Source organism: Chelonia mydas, chromosome 3 (assembly GCF_015237465.2).
Source record: "Chelonia mydas isolate rCheMyd1 chromosome 3, rCheMyd1.pri.v2, whole genome shotgun sequence".
In the NCBI taxonomy this organism is placed as follows: Eukaryota; Metazoa; Chordata; order Testudines; family Cheloniidae; genus Chelonia; species Chelonia mydas.
In genome coordinates this window covers 80,123,443-80,144,404 of record NC_057851.1, presented here as the reverse complement: position 1 = coordinate 80,144,404, position 20,962 = coordinate 80,123,443, and the positions used below count along the sequence as shown (strand labels likewise).

Below are 20,962 nucleotides of genomic sequence, written 5' to 3'. Positions count from 1 at the left end.
CATGAAGCCCAAAGGACTAGTTCCTTTTAGACAGTTTCATGGTAGTGGCTGTTATAGCAGCAGTTTGATCAGGTTGCTAATCGATGGGGAGAGAAAAACAATAATACTGAGCCATACGCGGTACATGGATTCTTCTCAGAAGAACCAACGGTGAGATGGAAATTCAAACAAAATGTGTCTTTATACTATAAAGACAATCCTTTTATGCCCTGTCTGCAACCATTTGCCCTATCCAACGAAACTGTTTTGAAACATGCTTTTACAAATGGTTTCTAATAGAAATAATGTACTCGTCAGAAAGGACAGTACATAGCTTTATTAAAACTAGGCTTAAAAAATATCCAAGGCAATTTTAACGAAAGGCAAGTTCATGCTACAAGTAGAGGGGACATGGTTACACACCACAGTTAAGGTTTCATCTCCACTGTAAAATGTAACCATGTTGGAATTAGAGCCCTGCGCAGATACACAAATGTGTATCTGCATCCGATCTGCTATCCGCAAAAATTGTCTGCGGATATCCGCGGGCGGATTTGCAGGGCTCTACCCTGGGGGCTGGGCTGAGGCTCGGAGGCATCCCGCCCACCGGAGCCCAGTCGGGGAGAGCCGTGGGCAGCTGTGGGGAGCCCGCGGGGAGTCGCCAATCCTCCCGCAACTGCCCTCAGCCGGGCGGGGAGCCTGGGGGGTGGGGACACGGCCAGCTTTCGGCCTCCCCCCTGCACTGGGGGCAGATGGAGGGTCTGCCGTGGCTCCCCAGCTAGGCTCCACGCAGGCCTGGTCCGGGGGAGAGGGGAGACCTGTGGAGCTGCCTGGGGGCTGCTCGGACGCCTCGCCCAGGGCAGGTAGAGGGTCCGCCATGGCTCCCCACCACTTCCCCCACCTGACTCTTACCGTGGCTGGGTTGTGGCTCCGAGCCGCCCGCCTCCCCAGCCAGAACTGGGTCAGGGAGAGCGAGCTGGCAGCTGTGGGGAGCTGTGGCGGACCCTCCACCTGCCCTGGGCATGGGGCCTGAGCATCCCACTGCCCAGTGTCCCTGTCCCCCAGGCTCCCCGCCCAGGGCAGGTGGAGGATCTGTGCTGCGGTTCCTCACAGCTGCCCGCCCGGCTATTAACATCAGAGCCCTGGGTGGATACAAAATTTGTATCCACATCTACACTGCTATCCGCAGAAATGGTCCACGGATATAAAGTGGGTACCCGCGGATTTGCAGGGCTCTAGTTGTAATCTTGTCTCTTGACTCAATTGTACTATAAAGTGTGATCAAGTCATGCCCAAGTCGACACTGCCCAGTACACGGGTGTTTATGGAAACACAGGAGAAAATGTAGTGTAGCCCAGGCCTTGGTACTTTCTAGCCTAAAAGTTCTAAGGGCCCATGAAGTCCCATCCCCCATCTTCTGGCAGGAACACCCAGCTGGCAGTAGAGATGGACTCTTCTTTCTTGTGCTTTGATGGAAAGTCTTGAAAAAGTACTTTTCTACTACATTTTACTCTCTCCCTTGCATAGTTTTTTATTTTTTTTATTTAGTCACCCTTTTTAACTTGGACCTCTAAGGTGACAAGCACCCTCACCTCCGGCTAGGGCTCAGCCCGTCCCCAGGATCAGGCCCTTGGCTTTCAGGCAGTAAGATGGAGCAGCAGCCTCATTAGAATGACAGCAGACAATATTTACCTCAGGAAACTATCAGAGAGTGAAGCATATCCTTGCAGTAGAAGAGAGGAAATTTGAAGTTCAGCAGATGGCTACAAGTCAGAGTTAGGAAAATAAAAAGATAGGACACAGGAGTTCTAGAATCTTACAGACTGACTCTAGAGGGAGCAAAGTAAAAAATACAAGTAAATTTGATTTGTGTGGCTTTGAGCTTTCTTTTTGTGCAAGCTCTCATAAATATGACAAAAATAGTGCATAAACCACTAAGATGTGCATCCCTGATTTACTGTGACCCCTGCCTATATGGTTGACTTGTGCAGCAGACTAAGAAGTTAACCAGTTAACCATGTTGAATACTGAAGTCATGCTGTACCGGACAAAAAAACTGAAATATAAAAGGCATAATAACAGATCCACAAGCTGGGGGTGTCAAAGAAACCTAAACCAAAACATAAACCACAATTTACGAAGCTCTTAAATTTGAAATGGCAACATTGCAGATGAAAAGTTATGGTCCAGAGGATAAGTGCAATAATAATCAATTCATTTATATTAAAAATGCTTCCAATTCTATTAGAATCTTTTTTCTTTATATACTATTTTTTGTGTCCTCAGAGGCTTTGTTCATCTTTGAGCTACAACTATTTCTTGCTTCTGTCCCCATCTTTCCAATATTGTTCAGTCTGCATTTCTGTAAGTCGTGAGATAGTTCGTTGAAATGCAAAGATTTCCTCCTCTCCTGTAAACATGGAAAGTCCTCCAGCTGAATCCTAGATTGATATATAAAAAACGACACAGAACTGTGAGGCACGGATCTATTTTGATCAGCATCCCATCCAAACTATACCTCAGAATTCTTTAGAGAGCTAAATAATACAAGACAGTGAACAGTATAGGGTACCAAAAGGGAAATAAAATGTAAAACCCCTCAAAGTAATGTTAAAGGAAATCCCTGTTTCAACCACTCAATTCTCTGTAGAAATATGACAAAGCAATATATGTGGGCTAACAGGAAAATGATGATGTTGGCGCCTACTTCCACTTTTTTGTTGACTGACTCAGTACAGAGCTACATTTTCTTGATTGTTTTAACATACAATTGTTACAGTTTAATGGCTGATTACCATCACTGGTAAAATATGCTTTTATTCTTTCCTTAAAATTAAATAATTATAACAAATGTTAAGTAATCCCAAACCTTAGATGAATCTAAGCGATCAGAAGACAGGCAATACTTTTGGGGGCCAGTAGTGCTTGCTTTGTGTACACCGTAATGCACATTGCCAGAGGGTTAATTCATTTGAGTCATCCAAAAAAACTGCAGAAAAATGCCCTATATGGAGCGATCTAGTTAAAAATTATTTTAAAAGCTATTAGCAATTGTAATAAATCAACTAGGTAGATTCCCTCGTAACAAACACAAACTTATTAGGAGCCACTCAGACCAGTAGCCAGTGGACAGATTTGTAAGGTAGCTCTGCATCTCTACAAAGAAATACAACTGACAATTTATTTGTCATTTCCAGTTGTTAAACATAGTGAGCTAAACTGATGCCTGGTGCAACTCCACTGAACTCACTGAAATTACATCAGGGTGAAGCTTGGGTCGGTCACTATTTTCATAATTGTTGAGCAAATACATAGAATATTAAGATATAAAATGATCCATAGATTTATGCAAAATGGATCCAAATCTATTGATCTTTTCCTTGACCATACAGATACAGTAAAATATGTAATTAGAAAAGTAACAACTGTGGTGCATGGATTCTACTACACAGCAGCAAGCCATCTGTTAAATGTTTACTTCATTCTTTCTCCTGCAATGGTGCCATGATATCAGACCAAAGACAATTATGCTCTTTTGTAACAAAAGGAGATGATGTTGATATCACTCACCTGGCTCAACCCCAAATCATCCATCAGTATTCTGCTTTCCTCCAGGCCACTGTCATGATGTTCTAGCGGAAACAAGCTTTGGAGAGGTGTCAGTGCAGAACAAATCATACGTATCTGAAATAGGGAGAAATGTGTACTGGCACCATTGCTTGTGTTCTACACACATCTTGTATGGAAAAAGCTTTAAAGTACTTCACTTTGTTTTTCCAAGTACCTTAAGTTTCACCCACCCACTAGTACTGCAGCTATGTGGATTTATTATTTAGTCACTTGTGAGAGGCAAGTAAATAAATAATGATATTAACTTTAATTAACCAGGTCTTTTTCTGAACAACAGCTTGAAGACTTTTTATGCCCATGCCAGGGTGGCAAGTGCTTTCTCCCCTCAGTGATTCATTCAGCAGGAATGGATCCACCTAACTGTGTCACCTCAGAATATTTGCTATATGACATAATATTTACCGCTGTAATCTACCTTTTTAAAAAAGCAATATGAAAACCACAAGGAAATTATGGATTCTCACTAGTTAGGGTTGCACTGAGAGGATAAATGAACTGCACAGACATTCCCATCAGCTGAATGTTTAAGGAATATGAAGTCTTTCTAAAAGTTCAGTTTGGCCACTTCGTTTTGGACTCTCAAAATTCAAGTGAGTTAAAAATTTAGCTTGAGTTTTATCATTACTACTTTTTAATAATACTATTAAGGCTGGAATAATTATTTTCAGATCAGATTTGAAGAGATACTGTATACAGTGAAGTACCGGTATCCCTATGAGGTTTATGATATAAACATACTGTAATAGTATTGTGGACAGTGTACAGAATATGGATAGATCCCAGACAAAAGATTTCCAATGCAGATCGGTCTCCACAAATATTTAGTTTCACAATGATGGAAAAAATATAGATTAGTATGTATTAAGTTTTAAGTGTGATTTTTTAGATGATTTTTCCACAGGATTAGTTATAGGGTAAATAGGGATAATGTTGCTTAATGCTCATATGTACTTTGGAGGAGGTCATATTTCATGATCAGCTGATGTGCTTCTTAGAGATGATACTAAGAGGTAACAGATTGCAAAAATAAGTATCTCTGATTTTGTTACTCCATGCCTATGCATACATATTTTCTAAGACACTGTATTTTGTCCCAGTTCAGCATGGTATTTAAGCAGGTTCCTAACTGACTTCAATAAGACTACTCACATGCTTAAAGTTAGGCAGGTACTTAAGTTTCTTGGTGAATCACGGCCTTTATGATCATCATGTAAAAGACTGATATCTCAATTGATATTTCCTGATTGCATACATATTTAAGTGTGTACATATATAATCACACCCAGGATGGAACTTAATATTTTCATTACTCTTTTAAAATGATCAGCTTAAATATGAAATGCCTTTTTTATTGTTTTAATAGTGCTGATTTTGCTTCCCCATGATTGAAACCTTTGTAAATCCAAGTTAAGTGGTGCATTTATCATTACTGTTCCATTAGCAGTTCTGCAACCTGATTTAAAATCTACAATCAATGTTTCTTCTAAAATTAATATCACATTTTAACAAATATATTAACACTTTAATATTCTCTTCATTATTAGTCCCGACTGGCTGTGCTAACATGCCAATTGTCCCTTCCAAATTAAAATCATCTAGCATGAGCTTAGCTCCAGAATACTCAGTGGCACATTCTTTAGTTACTAGAATGACACCACCCATTTAATTGTTTATTTCCTGATTCAGTAAAACATCCCTATTCAGGAAGGACAAATAAGGACCTACCTAAATTTAAGCACATGCTTAAGTCCCATTGAAATCAGTGTTTGTTTTAAAACATCGTCGAATTACGCTAAGCTCACAAATTTTCAAATTGTTTACAATAATTTCTCACTTTAAAAAAAACACTTCATAGATTACAAATGTCTAGAAATGGCCAGATTTTACTCCTAAGTGAAGGTACCTTTCATAAGGGAAAATATGTACATTTCAGATATGGAAAAAGCCGAAGTAAGTTATGTTTTTGAAAAATGAAAATAAAGGAAAATTAATTCCCTGTAATTCTGCTTCTCTGAAGACATCGCATAGGATTTTCAATCCTGGAATTAAGCTGGAAGTTTTGTGACATTGTACTAAGGAGCACAAACTCAAGAGTGAGAGTCTTATAGGAGTAGGTCTTCAAAGAAGAACATTCAACATTATTAAATGATCATAGACAATTTTCTGGACATGGTCATTACTTTCTATTTAAATATGAAAAAGGTAAGTGACCTCTTTCCTCTCTCAGTACCCAAGCCACTCTTACTAAGGGTAAAGGAAGAAATTAAAATATAGCAGGACCTTGCTAGTTCACTCTAATGCCTGGGAGACACCTGGCCAATTACTTGAAACTTGTGAAAAAATAAGGCCCTGATCCTCCACTTAGCTGCCTGTGAGCAGACCCTTCCACCAGCATGGAGCCCCAATGGCTTCATTGGGGTTCTGTGCGGGCTCTGGGGTCAGCCCCCATGGAGCTCTGTCCTGGATTGGTGAGCAAACAATTGTGCACTAAAAGTGATAACAGAGGTGATAGCAGTCTATTTGACTTGATTTTTTAAAATGGATGTTGCAACATTTATTGTGTATTTGAACGATTGTAAAGGCACCCAATGAGTCTTGGCTGGACATGATCATAGCAAATTTTATAGAAGTAGTCATCTCAGTAATATATTACCTCTGTTGTCAAGTCTTTGCCAAAAAATGCAGAGAAACTGCCATTTTTGTGTGTGCAAATTATGTATGTGACTGAACTAAATGTGAGATTCTACTATAGCTGACAATGTTATCTAAAATAAGATGGTCTTACTTGTTACCTGATGGAAGACAGGATTAATTTATAAAATGGCCAAACAACATTATAATACATGTGTAACTGAAACACTTAGTTCTCACCTTATGATCATAAAATGTATCAATAAGAGTAATGAAGCGGCGAGCCTGGGTCCTTTTTGCTATGGTAAATAGTGGTATGTTACGAACAAAGACTGTGTCAAAATTCTTAGATATTTCCAAATAGTCGCTAGCTCCAACTGGCTGAAATTTAAAAAAAAAAAAAAGTGATCACTGGAACGCCCACTACAGAGAGAATGATACATTAACCCTACATTTCAAAATACTACAATTACAGCATGGTGGATGAAAACTCCTCCAAAATATTTCTTATTTTCCTCCTTTATATCGTTTGTCTCAGAGAAGCTTCGGTTTCAACGTCTTCCATTTCTGATTGCGCATTCCTATTGTTGATGTCTCAACCTAACAGTGCTTGATTGTTCAGAATTTGGCTCATTTGAAAACTTCTCATCTGCTTTTTGACAACACATTATGACCCCTACGACAATCTTAAACACAATAACAGCAATAAGCCAAAATCTGCAGAGGAATAGACTGAACATATTGTCTAGCTACAAAATCAACCCAAATTATGAATAATTTGGACTGCTATTAGAAATATCCATTATTGATGCTTTTCAGTAGCAAAATTTGCATTCAAAACACAAATCCATAGTTTAGATACTAAATCTTAATTAGAAATGTATTTGGCACAACTAAGAGCAATTGTCTCACTTTCCAGATTCTGGAAGTCAGGGGAAGCGGACAAAAACCTTTAGTTATAGCAACATTTCTGGCAAAACTATATCTAAAAGAGATGTCAAGATATTACATACAGTTCAAAACTTGATCTACCATTAATACTGAATTAAAAGCTTTAATGAAAAGGTTAAATGTTCATTTAAAGCTCTGAAATCATTAACAGAAGATACACACTGAGATAAATGTCACATGCAAGAACACACAAGCAAATCTGTTTAAAATGATTTTCTGCACTATTTATACATCAAGACCTAAGCTGTTTGCAGTGTTTTTGTAGCCATGTTGGTCCCAGGATATGAGAGACACAAGGTGAGTGAGGTAATATCTTTCATTGGACCACCTTCTGTTGGTGGAAGGGACAAGCTTTCAAGCTTCACAGAGCTCTTCCTCTTCCTCTGAGAGATTGTCCCTTCCACCCACACAAGGTGATCCAATAAACAATAATTACCTCATCCATCTTGTCACTCTCAAGACCTAAGTTCACAGGTCTACATTTTTCCTGCAATAGTCAATGATGTCCCCAATACAGTTAACCCCTATATTACTGCAGGGAATATTTTATATTGAGCTATTCATATGTAACTGTGCTTAGAAGAAAAAGGCTCACACACTGATTTACAACTTATGGGCCAAATCCTATTTGCCTTACTCATAAAGAGGTAGTTCAGTGCCTTGAATGGAACATGCAGGATTTTTCTCTATCAACACAGAAATCCCTTCATCCATTAATGAAATGTATCTACTTCTACAATTAAATATGGTGACAGTGCATAGCAACACCTTTAAACAACAGCTTAGAACAGGAAGTAAAAAAACGTTATCCAACTGAGAGTACCAGGGGAAGTTTTTTGTAGGTCAAATGCAATTACCCAACTGGAATTTCACCTGGACCTCAGGGCTCACACCTCTCCTCTTAAAAGAAATTGTAGGAGATCTTTAATTACTAGAAGTGACCAGGACCTTGGTTTCAAGTCTCTCTCCCTCCAAAGCATCAGTCAAATGGAAGAGAGCCACAAGAATTAAGATCTTGTAGAGAAGAGGTTGTCTATATAAGATACACAAACAAGGGAGAGTGAAGTTCTGAAAGACATTCCAGAAAAATCTTCTCAAGAAATAGCGAAACTGAGGCAACCAGTTTCCAGCTCCTTCAGCAGAGGAAGGCATGGATGCTCCTAAAACTTCTCTAATATCTCAAGGGTTCCCATGGATCCCTTCCCCTCCCATTCATAACCATGCAACATTCCTATGGCAACTACAGCAATTACCTACATCATGAAAAAGTAATATTAAAGTATATAAGTATTTTAGCTGTCTTTAGGGTGTTATATATTGGGTAGTCACTCAACAATTAAGCACAGAGTTTATTTTTCACTTCATTTCACCTCCCCATTCCATGAGTGATGTGTCTCACAGCTGGAATGTGGACCAAGAACAGCTGCATCATCTGGATCAGATAAGCAGGAAAAGTTTAAGGAAGTTGTGGAAGAATTTGTGGATGGAAATTCTGCAGAAGATATCAAGCTGAAACAATCCAATTTAACACCAGATTAATCTGACTGAAATACCAGCAAACTGGACAGTAGTCATATTGTATACCAGAGCAAATGATGTACAGTGTGTACCATGATGCATCCAAGGATTAGTGAGTTGGCCATAACCAAATGATTCAGCTAGTGATAACTCCTATTCCAGGTCTCCTGGAATACACAGAGAAGAACTAAATACTTCTGCATTCCAGAATGCATGTAAGGGACACTGGGAAGTGTCCTGATGGTATTTGAGAAGAAGAATAAGCACATATCTATAATTCCGAAGAAACACATAAGTGAATAACCACTCAGGTCCATTCTAGCACATGACCAGACTAAGCATTCTTTTACTGCAGCTCCAAGTTCTAAGGCATTAGTAACCCATACAGGGTAGTTTTGCACTCTACTTCTCAAGTAGTGACTTGGGCTGCCCTGACTCATTTTAGGGACAGTCCTTTCAAGGATGGAGGCAAATCTCCCAAACTAAAAGCTAATTAATAAAAGAAAAGAAAAAAGTACAAAATATTACAGAACTCCAAACCAAACACCCATCCACCACGGTGGATTGATTGAAATCAAAGTGATTTAAATGAGCAAGCAGACACCCTTGTTTTAAATAATCTATTTTAATCTTGTTTTGCATTTGTATTTCTTATTTTCCTAAAGAAAAGTTGATTCTCACTGTTCGGTAAAAATTGGTATATCTTTTTGTTAACCAGGAGGACACACTATATCCATACACTTTAAGAAATTTAATAATTTAAGAAATTATATAGCTTAACATACAATTATTCAGATTTTGATTTTTTAAAAATTATGTTAGAAGATAGTGAATGACTTTTTTAATAGATGATCATTTTTTACTTGTGATTTGTGTCATCTTGCATTTGGATGGAAATTGGAATTCAATTAAAACTGCACAAAGCAGCATTTAAAATTGCTTTTTACTTGTTAAATAAAACTACTTTAAACATGATGGATACTTTTTTATGTAAGTTTAGCAAAACATGTTTTGCATTTAAAAATTAACTGATTTTAGGTTGGACATTAGGAAAAACTTCCAGTCAGAGTGGTTAAGCACTGGAATAAATTGCCCAGGGAGGTTGGGGACTTTTAAGAGCAGGTTGGACAAACACCTGTCAGGGATGGTCTAGATCCGTGCTTCTCAAGCTATCTGATGTGGGGACCAGCAATTTTTTTTTCCAATGTGTGCGCAGACTGGCAGCCGATGGCTCGCGGACCGGCACCAGTCTGCAGACCACCACTTTGAGTAGCACTGGTCTAGATAATACTTAGTCCTGCCTTGAGTGCAGGAGACTGGACTAGATGACCTCTCGAGGTTCCTTCCAGTCCTATGATTCTATGATTTATTAAATAAAGGAAGTGGTTAGTGAATTGAACTAATTGTTTCTGGTCACCATGTCCTTCAAGATTTTAGAACTGGTAGATCTCATCCTTACACACCTCATTTTTATTCATATATTAGAAGAGGAAAACAAGCTTTCCTGCTTTTCAACACCCAGTTGGTTTCTTAACTTTGAATGAACTAGTAATGGAATTTAACTCGTTGAATTAACTGAAATTAAGAAAATATTCTCTCTGAACCTGCTACTGCTTTCAAAAGTTAGTTTAGCACATCAACAAATTTTGCTTCCAGGTGCTTAGTGAGCGACTTCCACCATGTTTGACTTGCTTTAGCAATTTGGCAGAAAATGTTCTGCTAGTATATTTTTAATGTAACTTATTGTAATGGATTATACTAAGTTTGTGCTTTAACATAGGTTGTCATAATCTCACAATTAATTTTAAATAGGTTTTTTTAAAAAGAAAAAATGTATTTTAAATCAGATTTTTTTAATGTAAATTTTTTTTTATAAATCATAAATTTTCATCCATCCTGCCACCATCCACTTAGATTATATCTTCTGACAATAAAAATTACAATTAATTAACCCAGTGGACTCCCACTCATGGAGACTAAAAAGTGCGATAATGCAAATTATACTTTAATAGAAACTGAAATAGTTGTAGAACAGACAAAAATAAAGCTAATGTGTTTCAAATCTGTAAAGAGCAACAAGGTTTTTTATAAACTATGGTTAATTTTTATGTATATCAAGATCTAATATATACACACTCAATTTATAGAGAGCTAAAATATACCTCCTAACAAGTGTAAAAGAAGATCTTGAGGTACTTCAGCAATGCAAAAGGTGGGCAATTTAAACAAAGAGATATCCCAAACCAAATAAAGCTACGGCTAGATGAGTTTGAGCACTCCTCAAGCTTGGAAATAGGTTCTATACTATTGATAAGCCAAACCCATATTCTTGTTTAGAAGCCAAATCTACGCAATAATGCTTGGTAAATATGTGCAGATAGCACCATGGGAACTGCTATGCAAATCTGAACAGAGAGACCTGGCGACCATATCTGTTCTATTCTGACTGGAATGATCTTTGACATCACTGCCAAGCTGCACACCTGCCTACCTGTAACTGAGATGTAGACAGTAATATCTCTTGGCAACAGGAAAAACTAATCACACTAGTGTCATATGAAAGACAGACCTAGGCGGGCTTTCTAAGAGCAATAGTTCTCTGCACGTAAGAACTCTATGACTTTTTCTTTTCCAAGTTCGTGTAGAAGGGCCTGGGCCTAGCGAACAAGCACAATGGATTTTAATCTTAGTTCTAACAGTGACTTGTTTTGTTATCTTGGATGAATCACTTAATGACTTTGAGCCTTACTTTCCCCATCTGTAAACTAGGCATAAGAAAAATTACCCAATTTATAAATGCTTTTATGGTACTTTAAAGCTTATCTTTGCACTCCCCAATGTACTGCTGCTCTGGGTAGACAGCTCCCTCTCTGCTGTGTTTAAGCAGTTTGAATTTACATTAGGTAATATCAGAAGAGACCAAAAATGCAGCTGAGGGTTAATGTGACAGGGCATCCGGATGATACCCCCTTCCCCATTCTCATGTCCCTGCTACATGGGCAGCATGAAGAGTGCATGGCATTAGCACTCCTACACTGGTGCTATCCCACTGAAGGATCTCTGGGCCAGTTAATCAAGCTTTATGGCCAGATTACACCTGCACTGCAGCAAAAAGCAGTTGCATTGTACTGGAGGTTCTGGCTTTTTTAACTGCAGTAATATTCAGAGGCTCCAGTCAGGATTAGGGACCCATTGTGTTAGTCATTGCACAAACACAAGAAAACATGGTTCCAGCCCTTCAGAGCACCTCAAAAGCTTTCCCCCCTCCCATATTGCCAGCTGGTCCTTATCCAGCTGCCGCTCTCTGGCAGGCACTGTGATACTGTGTGACACACCTGCTGAAGAAATATAAATCTGGATGTGGCCAGCGTATCATTGGCAATGGAGCTCAAGCATCATCACAGACAGTTACGCTTCCTTCTGTCATGATTCATGATGGAAAAACTAGGTCTGGCAAAAACAACTTCTTTTCTTCTTTCAAAATATGATAGCATGTACAAGTATAAACTTAGTAAATATTACAGAAACCCAAGTACTACTTGCTACTAAGGAGGCAGTGTTGCCTCATAGAAGGAGACCTGAGTTCTATTTCTGGCTCTGCTATTGGCCTGCTACATGACCTGGGGCAAATCACTTCCCCTCTCTGTGCCTTAGGTTCCCACCTGTTAACTTTGTAATGCACTTTGGGCCAGATTTTGAAAGGTATTTAGGTGCCTAAAGATGCAGGTAGGTGGCTAGTGGGATTTCTAAAAGTGCATATTCAAATTCCACTAGTGCCTACCTTTATTGTTAGGCACCTAAACGCCTTTCAAAATTTGAGATCTATGGATGAAAAGTTTTATAAAAGAGCTGGGTATTATTTTTATAAAGCAAAAATATATTCAACTTAAAAAGTCTGGTTAAACCTGAGATCCTGCTGGGATAATACCGAGCCCTCTGCAATACATCTCCTTTGAAGTTTTGCACATTCTGAAAGGCTCCTGATCACTCAACACAGATTAGGTTCTGACTACCATTAATCTATGTCTGCAAGATTGGTGGCAACTGATAGAGAAATGGCGGTTTTCTAAACTTTACAATTCTGACAGGCTGTATTTTATTTTATTTCATTTCATAAGCCTTAATATAATGGATTTTTCAAGCCATAATTAGTATTCTGAATTCACATATTCTGTCCCAGGAATACCAGAAGTTGGCTGATTTATTGAGTACTGAATGGCACTTTAGTTAGTAACATCTCTGAGTATATTACTCCATCTTTTAAATTTCAGTTAGGATTACCTCATACCAGTCCGTCACAAGGTAATGATGATATTCTCATCCCCCTACCTGAGCAATTAAAAAGTTCAACACTCTTGGATGTATCTGGTTAGCTGAATAATTTTCCAAATGGGAACTATTAAAATCTACTTTTTGATTGGGTGTGCATTCTTTGGTATTGTCTGAATATCTTTTGTTTTTGTAAAATTCTGATCAAGACTCAAAGAACTTTAAAACAATCAGGAGTCTGCAGGACACATTTGTCATTTTAAATTAGCAGTCAGCCATCTCATATGCTGAGCAGACTTTCTGTAATAAACTTTCACAGATAAGGATCTGATTTGCTGTTGATCTCATTGCTCCTGTGTAAAACATGCAGGTGAGGTAAAATCATTGTAGATTTTTGTAATTAACTCTGATGCCAGGCCTCAAGATTTTATCAACAACACACTAATGCAAAATGCATTAGCACTAACATGGGCTACCTCCTGACCAAGAGGCTAGTCCACTTCAGTTTGCCTGACTGCGCTGTCAACTTTGTACTTTTTTGTTTCTCTGTCTAGTTAATGCATGTTCTGCTATCATCATGTCTGTTCAAGTAGGAGGTTTATTATTTAGTGTTCTCTGTAGACTGTACTGTTCTCAGAGTTACTCTTCTATTTCCATTATATATTCCTGGTAGCGATACATGGATAGCTAGCTCTTCATTTAACAAGAGTATAAAACATCCTGCTCAGCAATGACAACACAGTATGTCCTATAGAAACTAGTTTTTCGTAGATAAAAGATGCCTTACATAAGTTAGGATGAAATGTCCTTTTCTAAACGAAGGGAAAATATTATATTGATTGATGCTGAACTAGATTATAGGTCCAGACTTAATGAAATACGTAAGACTAGTGATTGATAATTAAGAATACTGAGTGCTGAAAATCATGTACACAACAATACAATTTAGAATACATACATTTACTAAAAGTCAAAAACTGTTCAAAACCTAGAAGCTTGTGAATTTACATACTGAACAATATAAATATATGAAGCCCTTTCTACAGATTCCAGGGAAATCATTCTTCTGTAAGCAGTTTGGCTGATGATGCACAGAATCAAGACAATACCCTTACGATTATGATTCAAGAGAGAAATAATAGAACTTGGGGCATGACCTGTGATTCAGTTACATGTCTGAGGTTGAAGATGAAGAACACAGATAGCTAAAACACTCTGATACCATGGTGAGGAGTATGGTATAAAAAATGTAAAACTCAAGGCATGGTTGACAATGTAAGTGTACTGGACAGCTTTGTGAATTTAAAGGTAAAAGACAGTGATTACATTTTACCTATGGTTACATTCTGAAGATTTACTCTAAGAAATTTTCGTACTGACCTACTGACATGAGCTATATGGTCTGACTGTTCTTTAAAAGGTCCACTGTGGGGTTTCTTGCACCTTCCACTGAAGCCTCTGATATTGACTACTTCCGGAGACAATATACTGAACTAGACAGACCAATGATCTGATCTGGTATGGTGGTTCCTATGTTAATTACACACAAAAAACCTGGGTTCAAATAACATTATTAAGGTTGCAAAGTTAAGCTCTCAAAAGCTAGGAAATGCCAGAATTAAGGTTGCCTGTACAACCTTAATTTAGCTTCCTTGTGCATATGCATTATGATAAGGTCTTTAATTACATGATCACATACTGTTTTTTCAATAGGACCCCAACCTCTCTCAGGAGACTGTGTGAAGGTTGGATCTCTGGAATTCAAGCAAGAAGTGTGGGTAGCTGAAATAGTGGATGATAATTTGTTTGGAGTTCATTGTGGCTAATAACTGTGTAATCAATGCCAGGAAAGGGGTCTTATAAATTCAGTCTGTAGAAATTCCCTTTAAAGATATGGCCCAGGTTATACACATGGTTTATATGCAATTGGTTTGCAGTGAAAGAGTTGTCGGGCTCCAAGGAGCAGAAACCATTATAATAGCTACATGCTGTGGTAGCTTTCTAGCAAGGGAAAACATGAGGAGTGGCTGAAACCTTTTTGAGACTTGGGGAGCAGGAAGCGGAGAAGAGTCTCTAGGCGGAATCTGAGATGCTTAAGTGCTTGTGGATCTGAAACAAGAATTGATCCCTGTTTGTTTACTTATCATTTGACAAGTGAAGCAGCAAACAGTGAAAAAGGGAACCACGGTTGCAAAGTGTGAACCGGTAGATCTGGTAAATGCTGGTACAAAGTAAAAGTACAAGGGAGAAAAGGGTGAAGGTGAGCTCTCAGAGTTTCTATCGGACCTGTTCCAGGGCAGTGTTATACACTTAAATGAGGAACAACAGGGTGTCTAAATGACTTTCTGGTTAGGATTCAGCTGTTCTCTGAATCCAGCAAAGAAATAGGTTGTTCTGTACTGGTCCAGCACATGGTTGGTACTGGGGGGAAGCCAACCCATTAAAGCACCCCCTCCCTGTTTAACAGTAGCAAAGAGGGACAAGGCATTATAGGCCATTGCGGAAATGTATGGGGAAGGCATAAATAATCAACCTGCAACCAGTCCTTGGGCCCTTGTGTTGGTTAAGAAAAAGGATAGCAGCACCAGATTTTGTGAAAATGAAATGAAGTAACTTTAAAAGATTCTTATCCATTAGCACAAATAGATGATATCCTAGCAGGTTCAATTTGGTTTTCCATAACGGATCTTCAAAGTGAGTATTGGCAAGTGAAATTGAATCCAAAAACTAAGGAAAAAACTGCTTTTCATAGCAGGTCAAGATTTATGGGAGTTTATAGTGATGGCTTTTGGCTTGTGCACTGCATCAAGTATATTTGAGAGGCTAATGGAGAGGGTATTACATGGCATCCCCTCTCAGCCTGTCTGCTATACTTAGATGATATCCAGGTGTGCACTAAAACATTCACAAATCGTCTGTGATAAGCTGAAGGTGGCCAATTTGAAACTGAACCCAAAGAAATGTGAGTTGTTTCTGGGTACAGAATGAGTGAGTAGGGAATTTCCAGTGTCAAAAGCCAGACACTCACACAAGTGCAGAGTTTCTAGAGCTCTGCTCTTATGGTTTATTTGTGGATTTGACAATATTGCAAAACCACTGTATATGTTGGGTGAGAAAAGGAAACCAACTGTTTTAATTGTAGTCCCAGAGGGGGAACATGTACTAAAAATGTTGGGGTATATAGGATAGTCAAATCCTGATAGAAGGGATCAGATTGAACAACGGTTGTGTTTTCAAAGACAGGAATAGGGGAAATCACTTAATTTCCAATTGAGGTAAACTGCTTAGGAGTAAAACAGAAGTTTGGATCTGTGACCTGACACTCCAAGGAACCAAAAAGGAACCTTTCCTGGTTGGTTACTATGCAAAATTGGCTATTTCCAGCATTGGTCACCCTCTCTGTAGGAGTCTTCCATCTGGTTAGCTGGACCATACACCCTAACGATGATTGATTCTGGAGCTCTCCCTGCAGTCGACAGAAGATAGTGTTTGCCTCAAATACATTACATCTGCAGATATACTGAGGCCCCTTTTTAGAGCAATAGGCCATCTGTGGAACTTTCCATTTTTGGGTTAGAGTGTGATAGACTACCAAGGTACGCACATTGACATGTTCCTTGTAGATGCCATCTTTAAGGTGACCTATAATCACCTGACCCAAAGTTGAATATATACAATTGTAACTTGAGGATTAACAGGTTCTTGCCCCAAGATCAGGCCCAGTTAGATTATTGTAAAATTATCATATAATTTGGGAACCCAAATGTGCACAGGTGCAACGTTCACACTATAGGAATTCATATATATATATATATACACACACATACACACACAAATAAATGATTTATTAATAATTTAGCAAAGTTATACACACACACAAACTCAACAAGGCAGATAGAGATAATACAGAAAGTACATTTAGATGGCCATACTTACACCCTGGAATGTTAACCATTATCTCTCTCATCACGGTCACCGTCCTCATCTTCCCCAGTGGCCATCATTCTGGCCCCTCCCAAGGTCTACATCTCTCTACTTGCTGCCCCTGGGAGGTTACTTTTATTATAGGTTATGCTGATGTTACCATGTCCAATGCATATTCAATAAAGGTCCTTATTTGTATTTCCTACCTTAAGGTGTCAGTTTTCTATAGGTTAGTATATGTACGATGTTACACGTCAATTTGTTGCCATGGCGCCATTCTGTCCAGAACCTTCCAGGTGCTGGCATCAGCTATGTTCTGTGGGTGGTTGATGTCGGTATTCTGGACAAAATTCCCCTTCTTGCATGCTACTTTCAGTTCCCTATAACTTATGAGTTACTTAAATTTATCTATGCCAAAGGTTATAGGCCTCAAGCCTCACACTATCTATTAAAGCCAAATCTTACAGGATAAAAGCCTGTAGGTTCCTTGCAGAATAACAAAGCAATGAGTATAATATAGGTAAGCTGGCCCACTTGTTCTCTTAAGTCACTTACGTGCTTTTGAAAATTCCACCAGTGAGCTTCTTAACTTAGTACTAAGTCCCTACCTCTCTCTCTCTCTCTCTATTTTAAACACTTGCTTGCCGCATCTGCTTTCATATTAAAGTTAATCTATTCAAGCCAGGGACAGGGTCTTCCTATAAATATGCACATCCCCAGCACAGTGGGGCCCCAATCCTGATTGGAGCCTTTGAGAACTGCTGCACTACAAATAATAATATAATGTAAATTACAGTTTGCAGGTTACAAGGAGGCAAAACAACTTTCAAACTAAAAACATAGTGGGAACACTTTAAAAGATATGGATTGCTGTATTTTTTTTTTTTTTTTTTTACTTTGCTGTAGAATAGTATGTGATCTAGTCGTGAGAGGCCAGGACTGGTAGGAATCCGTGGTTCGCCGCCAGTATGACTTATGTTGGTCAAATCACTTAATCTTTGTTCTTCAGTTTGCCCATCAACAAAATGGGTATTATAAAAATACTTTGCTCTGATGTTGATAGGACAAGCTAATTAATATTTGAGATTCTTGGATGGAAGGAGCTATTTAACTACTTAGGATAATAATGAAAATGCAGTATATATAGCACATCAGAACAAAGTTAGATTATCAATGTAAAAATAGAGTAAGGGCATGTCTACATTAAAAACTTAAGTCAAACTATATTAGGTTGACTTACAACCATGGCAGTAATTACATGTCCACACTGCCCTCCTTTGGTCAGTGTTGTGCGTCCTGACCAGGAGCACTTCCATCGACCTAAGAGGAGCAGTGTGGGGAGCTGAGAGCCCAGACTCTCTCAGTTCCACTCACAGCTCCCTGCCAGGAGCCCCGCTGCCCCATGGGCTCCTGGCTCCCTGCTCCCCACCAGCGGCTTCACCCCCTGCCCCTGCTCTCCGTTCCCTGCTCCCCGCTGGGAGCCCGCCTGCCCCCTCCCATGCTCTCAGTTCCCTGCTCCCCACTGGGGGCATGGCAGCCCCAGGGTCTCTCAACTCCGTGCTCCCCATCAAGAGTGGGGCAGCGACTCAGAATCTTGCCTCCCGACTTCCCTACGGGAGTGGGGCAGTCACCTGGGCTCCCAGCAGGGAGCTGGGAGCGTTGGTGCAGCTGAGCTCCCAGCGGGGAGCTGGGAGCTTTGGTGTAGCCAGGCTCCCAGTGGGGAGTGGGGACGCCAGTCAGCACCTGGGCTCCTGGCGTAGAGCAGTGAGCTGGGACCCCAGGAGCAGCCTGGCTCCGAGTGAGGAGCTTGGGCAGCAGCCCAGCTGGGAGTGGGGAATCGGAAGCACGGGGGCAGGCCGGCTCAGAGTGGGGAGCCTGGGCAACGGGCAGCAGCCCAGCTGAGAGCGGGGAGGACTTTCTTGTCTATTTCATGGCTCCAGTGAGGAGGCATGAAATAGACAAAAGAGACAGCCAACAGCGGTTGTAAGTAACGCAGTGCTCTAACTACACCGACATCACCTCCACGAGAGGCATAGGGCTTGGCACTGGGCTCAGTGACCCATCATGCATTGCTTTCTGTCCAAGCATTCCATGGGCTTCCAGCTTTCTTTCACACCATATTTCAATGGCTCTTGTTTGTTGTGCATCCCAGCATCTTTGTGAGAAGGGATGGATCTCGCAACTGCTCTCCTATGCTCTTATAACTGTCATGAAGACATTGTGGGTGGCAGTGCAGTTAATTGCGAAGTTCCTAACTGAAGACGACTTCCTGTTGCCTGACATGCTGTGTGATATGGACAGGAGCAACTTTAGATTGCTTTTTGGCATTCACAGAACAGCTGCAGACGGTGGACCATCGCTTCTGGGCTCGGAAAACAAGTACTGAATGGTGGGATCATATCGTCAGACAGGTTTGGGATGATGAGCAGTGGCTACAGAACTTTTGGATGCAGAAATCCACCTTTCTGGAACTGTGTGCGGAGCTTGCCCTAGCACTGCAGTGCAAGGACACCAGATTGAGAGCTGCCCTATCAGTAGAGAAACGTGTGGCGATCACTGTGTGGAAGCTGGTGACTCCAGCTGCTACCGGTTGGTCGCGAATCAATTTGGAGTCAGGAAGTCAATCGTTGGGGCTGTGTTAATGCAAGCATGCAGGGCAATTAATTGCATCCTGCTATGAAGGACCGTGACTCTGGGAAATGTGCGTGAAATAGTGGACAGCTTTGCAAAAATGGGTTTTCCTAACTGTGGAGGGGTGATAGATGGCACACATATTCCAATTTTGACATCAGACCTCCTTGCGACGGAGTACATCAGTAGGAAGGTATACTTCTCCATGGTGTTGTAGGGGCTTGTGGATCATCTTCAGGAACACTGGCCTGTATAGAGAGCTACAAGTGGGGACTTTCTTTCCAGAACTGAAGATTACAGTGGGGGATGTTGAAATGCCCATATAGATCCTGCGCATGCCTTACAGCTGTGGCTCATGAAACCTTATATGGGAAACCTGGACAGCAGTGAGGAGAGGTCAACAACAGACTGACTACGTGCCGGATGACAGTAGAATGTGCCTTTGGCAGATTGAAGGTGCTCTGGCAATGCCTTCATGCCAGGCTAGACCTCAATGAGGATAATATTCCCTTGGTCCTGGCCGCATGTTGTACATTGCATAATCTTTGTGAAACTAAGGGTGAAAGATTTGCTCAGGGGTGGAGTGTTGAGGCAGACCGCTTGGCTGACGATTTTGAGCAGCCAGATACCAAGACTATCAGAGGGGCCCAGAGGGGGGCAATTCGAATCAGGGAGGCTTTGAGGCAACACTTTGAAATTGAGAACCAGTAATGTATATCTCTGTGATTGGTGCTGCAATGTTACATTACATGTAGTTTTCCTTGGAAATAATGGTGACATTTGGGGCCTTACATTCCAGTAAGCAAATGATGAAACTGCCTGTGTAGGTATTGGGAGTGCCTGCTATCTCAATTTGTAGGAAACAAATAAAGATGAGTTACCATTCAAAATCTTTGCTCTTGTTGCACAAGAAACAAGAGAGAGACACACACACACACAGATGCTTGGTGGGAAAGGCGGAATCAGGGAAGGGCAGACTTTCAGAGCTATCTGTAGGTCCAGCTATCCTTTTGAAAGTTGTCCAGGGCGTGGAGTGAAGGGGAAACCGAGAAGTCCCAGAAAGCGGAAAGGACTGTAGGTCAGAGTTTGGGACAGGGTATAGAAAAGAGTTCTGAATATGCTGCAGGGGAGGGCAGGCACACATCTGCTCAGTCTGCAGCTTTATTAAGGACTTCAGCATCTGCGTTTGCTCCTCCACGACTTTAATCATCCTCTCAGTAGCATCCTTAAACTCCTGATTTTCTTTTCTGTCCTGCCTTTCAGCTTCCCTCCACTCCTTGTGTTCCCTTTTCTCTGCATTGGAGCAATGCAGTACCTCCTGGAACATGTCGTCTTTGCTCCTTCTTGGGCGCTTTCTCATCTGGCAGAGACACTTGGGGCTGGTATGTGTGGGGTGTTCCTGAAGGCTACATCTGCTGAGGCAGAGGGA

General features: G+C 40.4%; 1 protein-coding gene across 2 annotated transcripts in view; it reads right to left on the bottom strand.

The window, feature by feature from the left end:
- Window positions 1–301: 301 nt before the first annotated feature.
- Window positions 302–20,962, bottom strand: part of AFG1L (AFG1 like ATPase) — a 142,028-nt gene continuing 121,367 nt past the window's right edge. Inside the window, exons 11-13 of one of the 2 annotated variants that reach the window (XM_037894589.2) lie at window positions 6,481–6,621; window positions 3,550–3,663; window positions 302–2,420 (exon numbers count right to left, since the gene is read on the bottom strand). In XM_037894589.2, the coding sequence (XP_037750517.1) occupies window positions 2,292–2,420; window positions 3,550–3,663; window positions 6,481–6,621 (384 nt within the window). In that variant the 3' untranslated portion in view covers window positions 302–2,291. The remainder of the gene's footprint in view (window positions 2,421–3,549; window positions 3,664–6,480; window positions 6,622–20,962) is intronic. The other variant, XR_005224661.2, reaches the window with a different exon arrangement.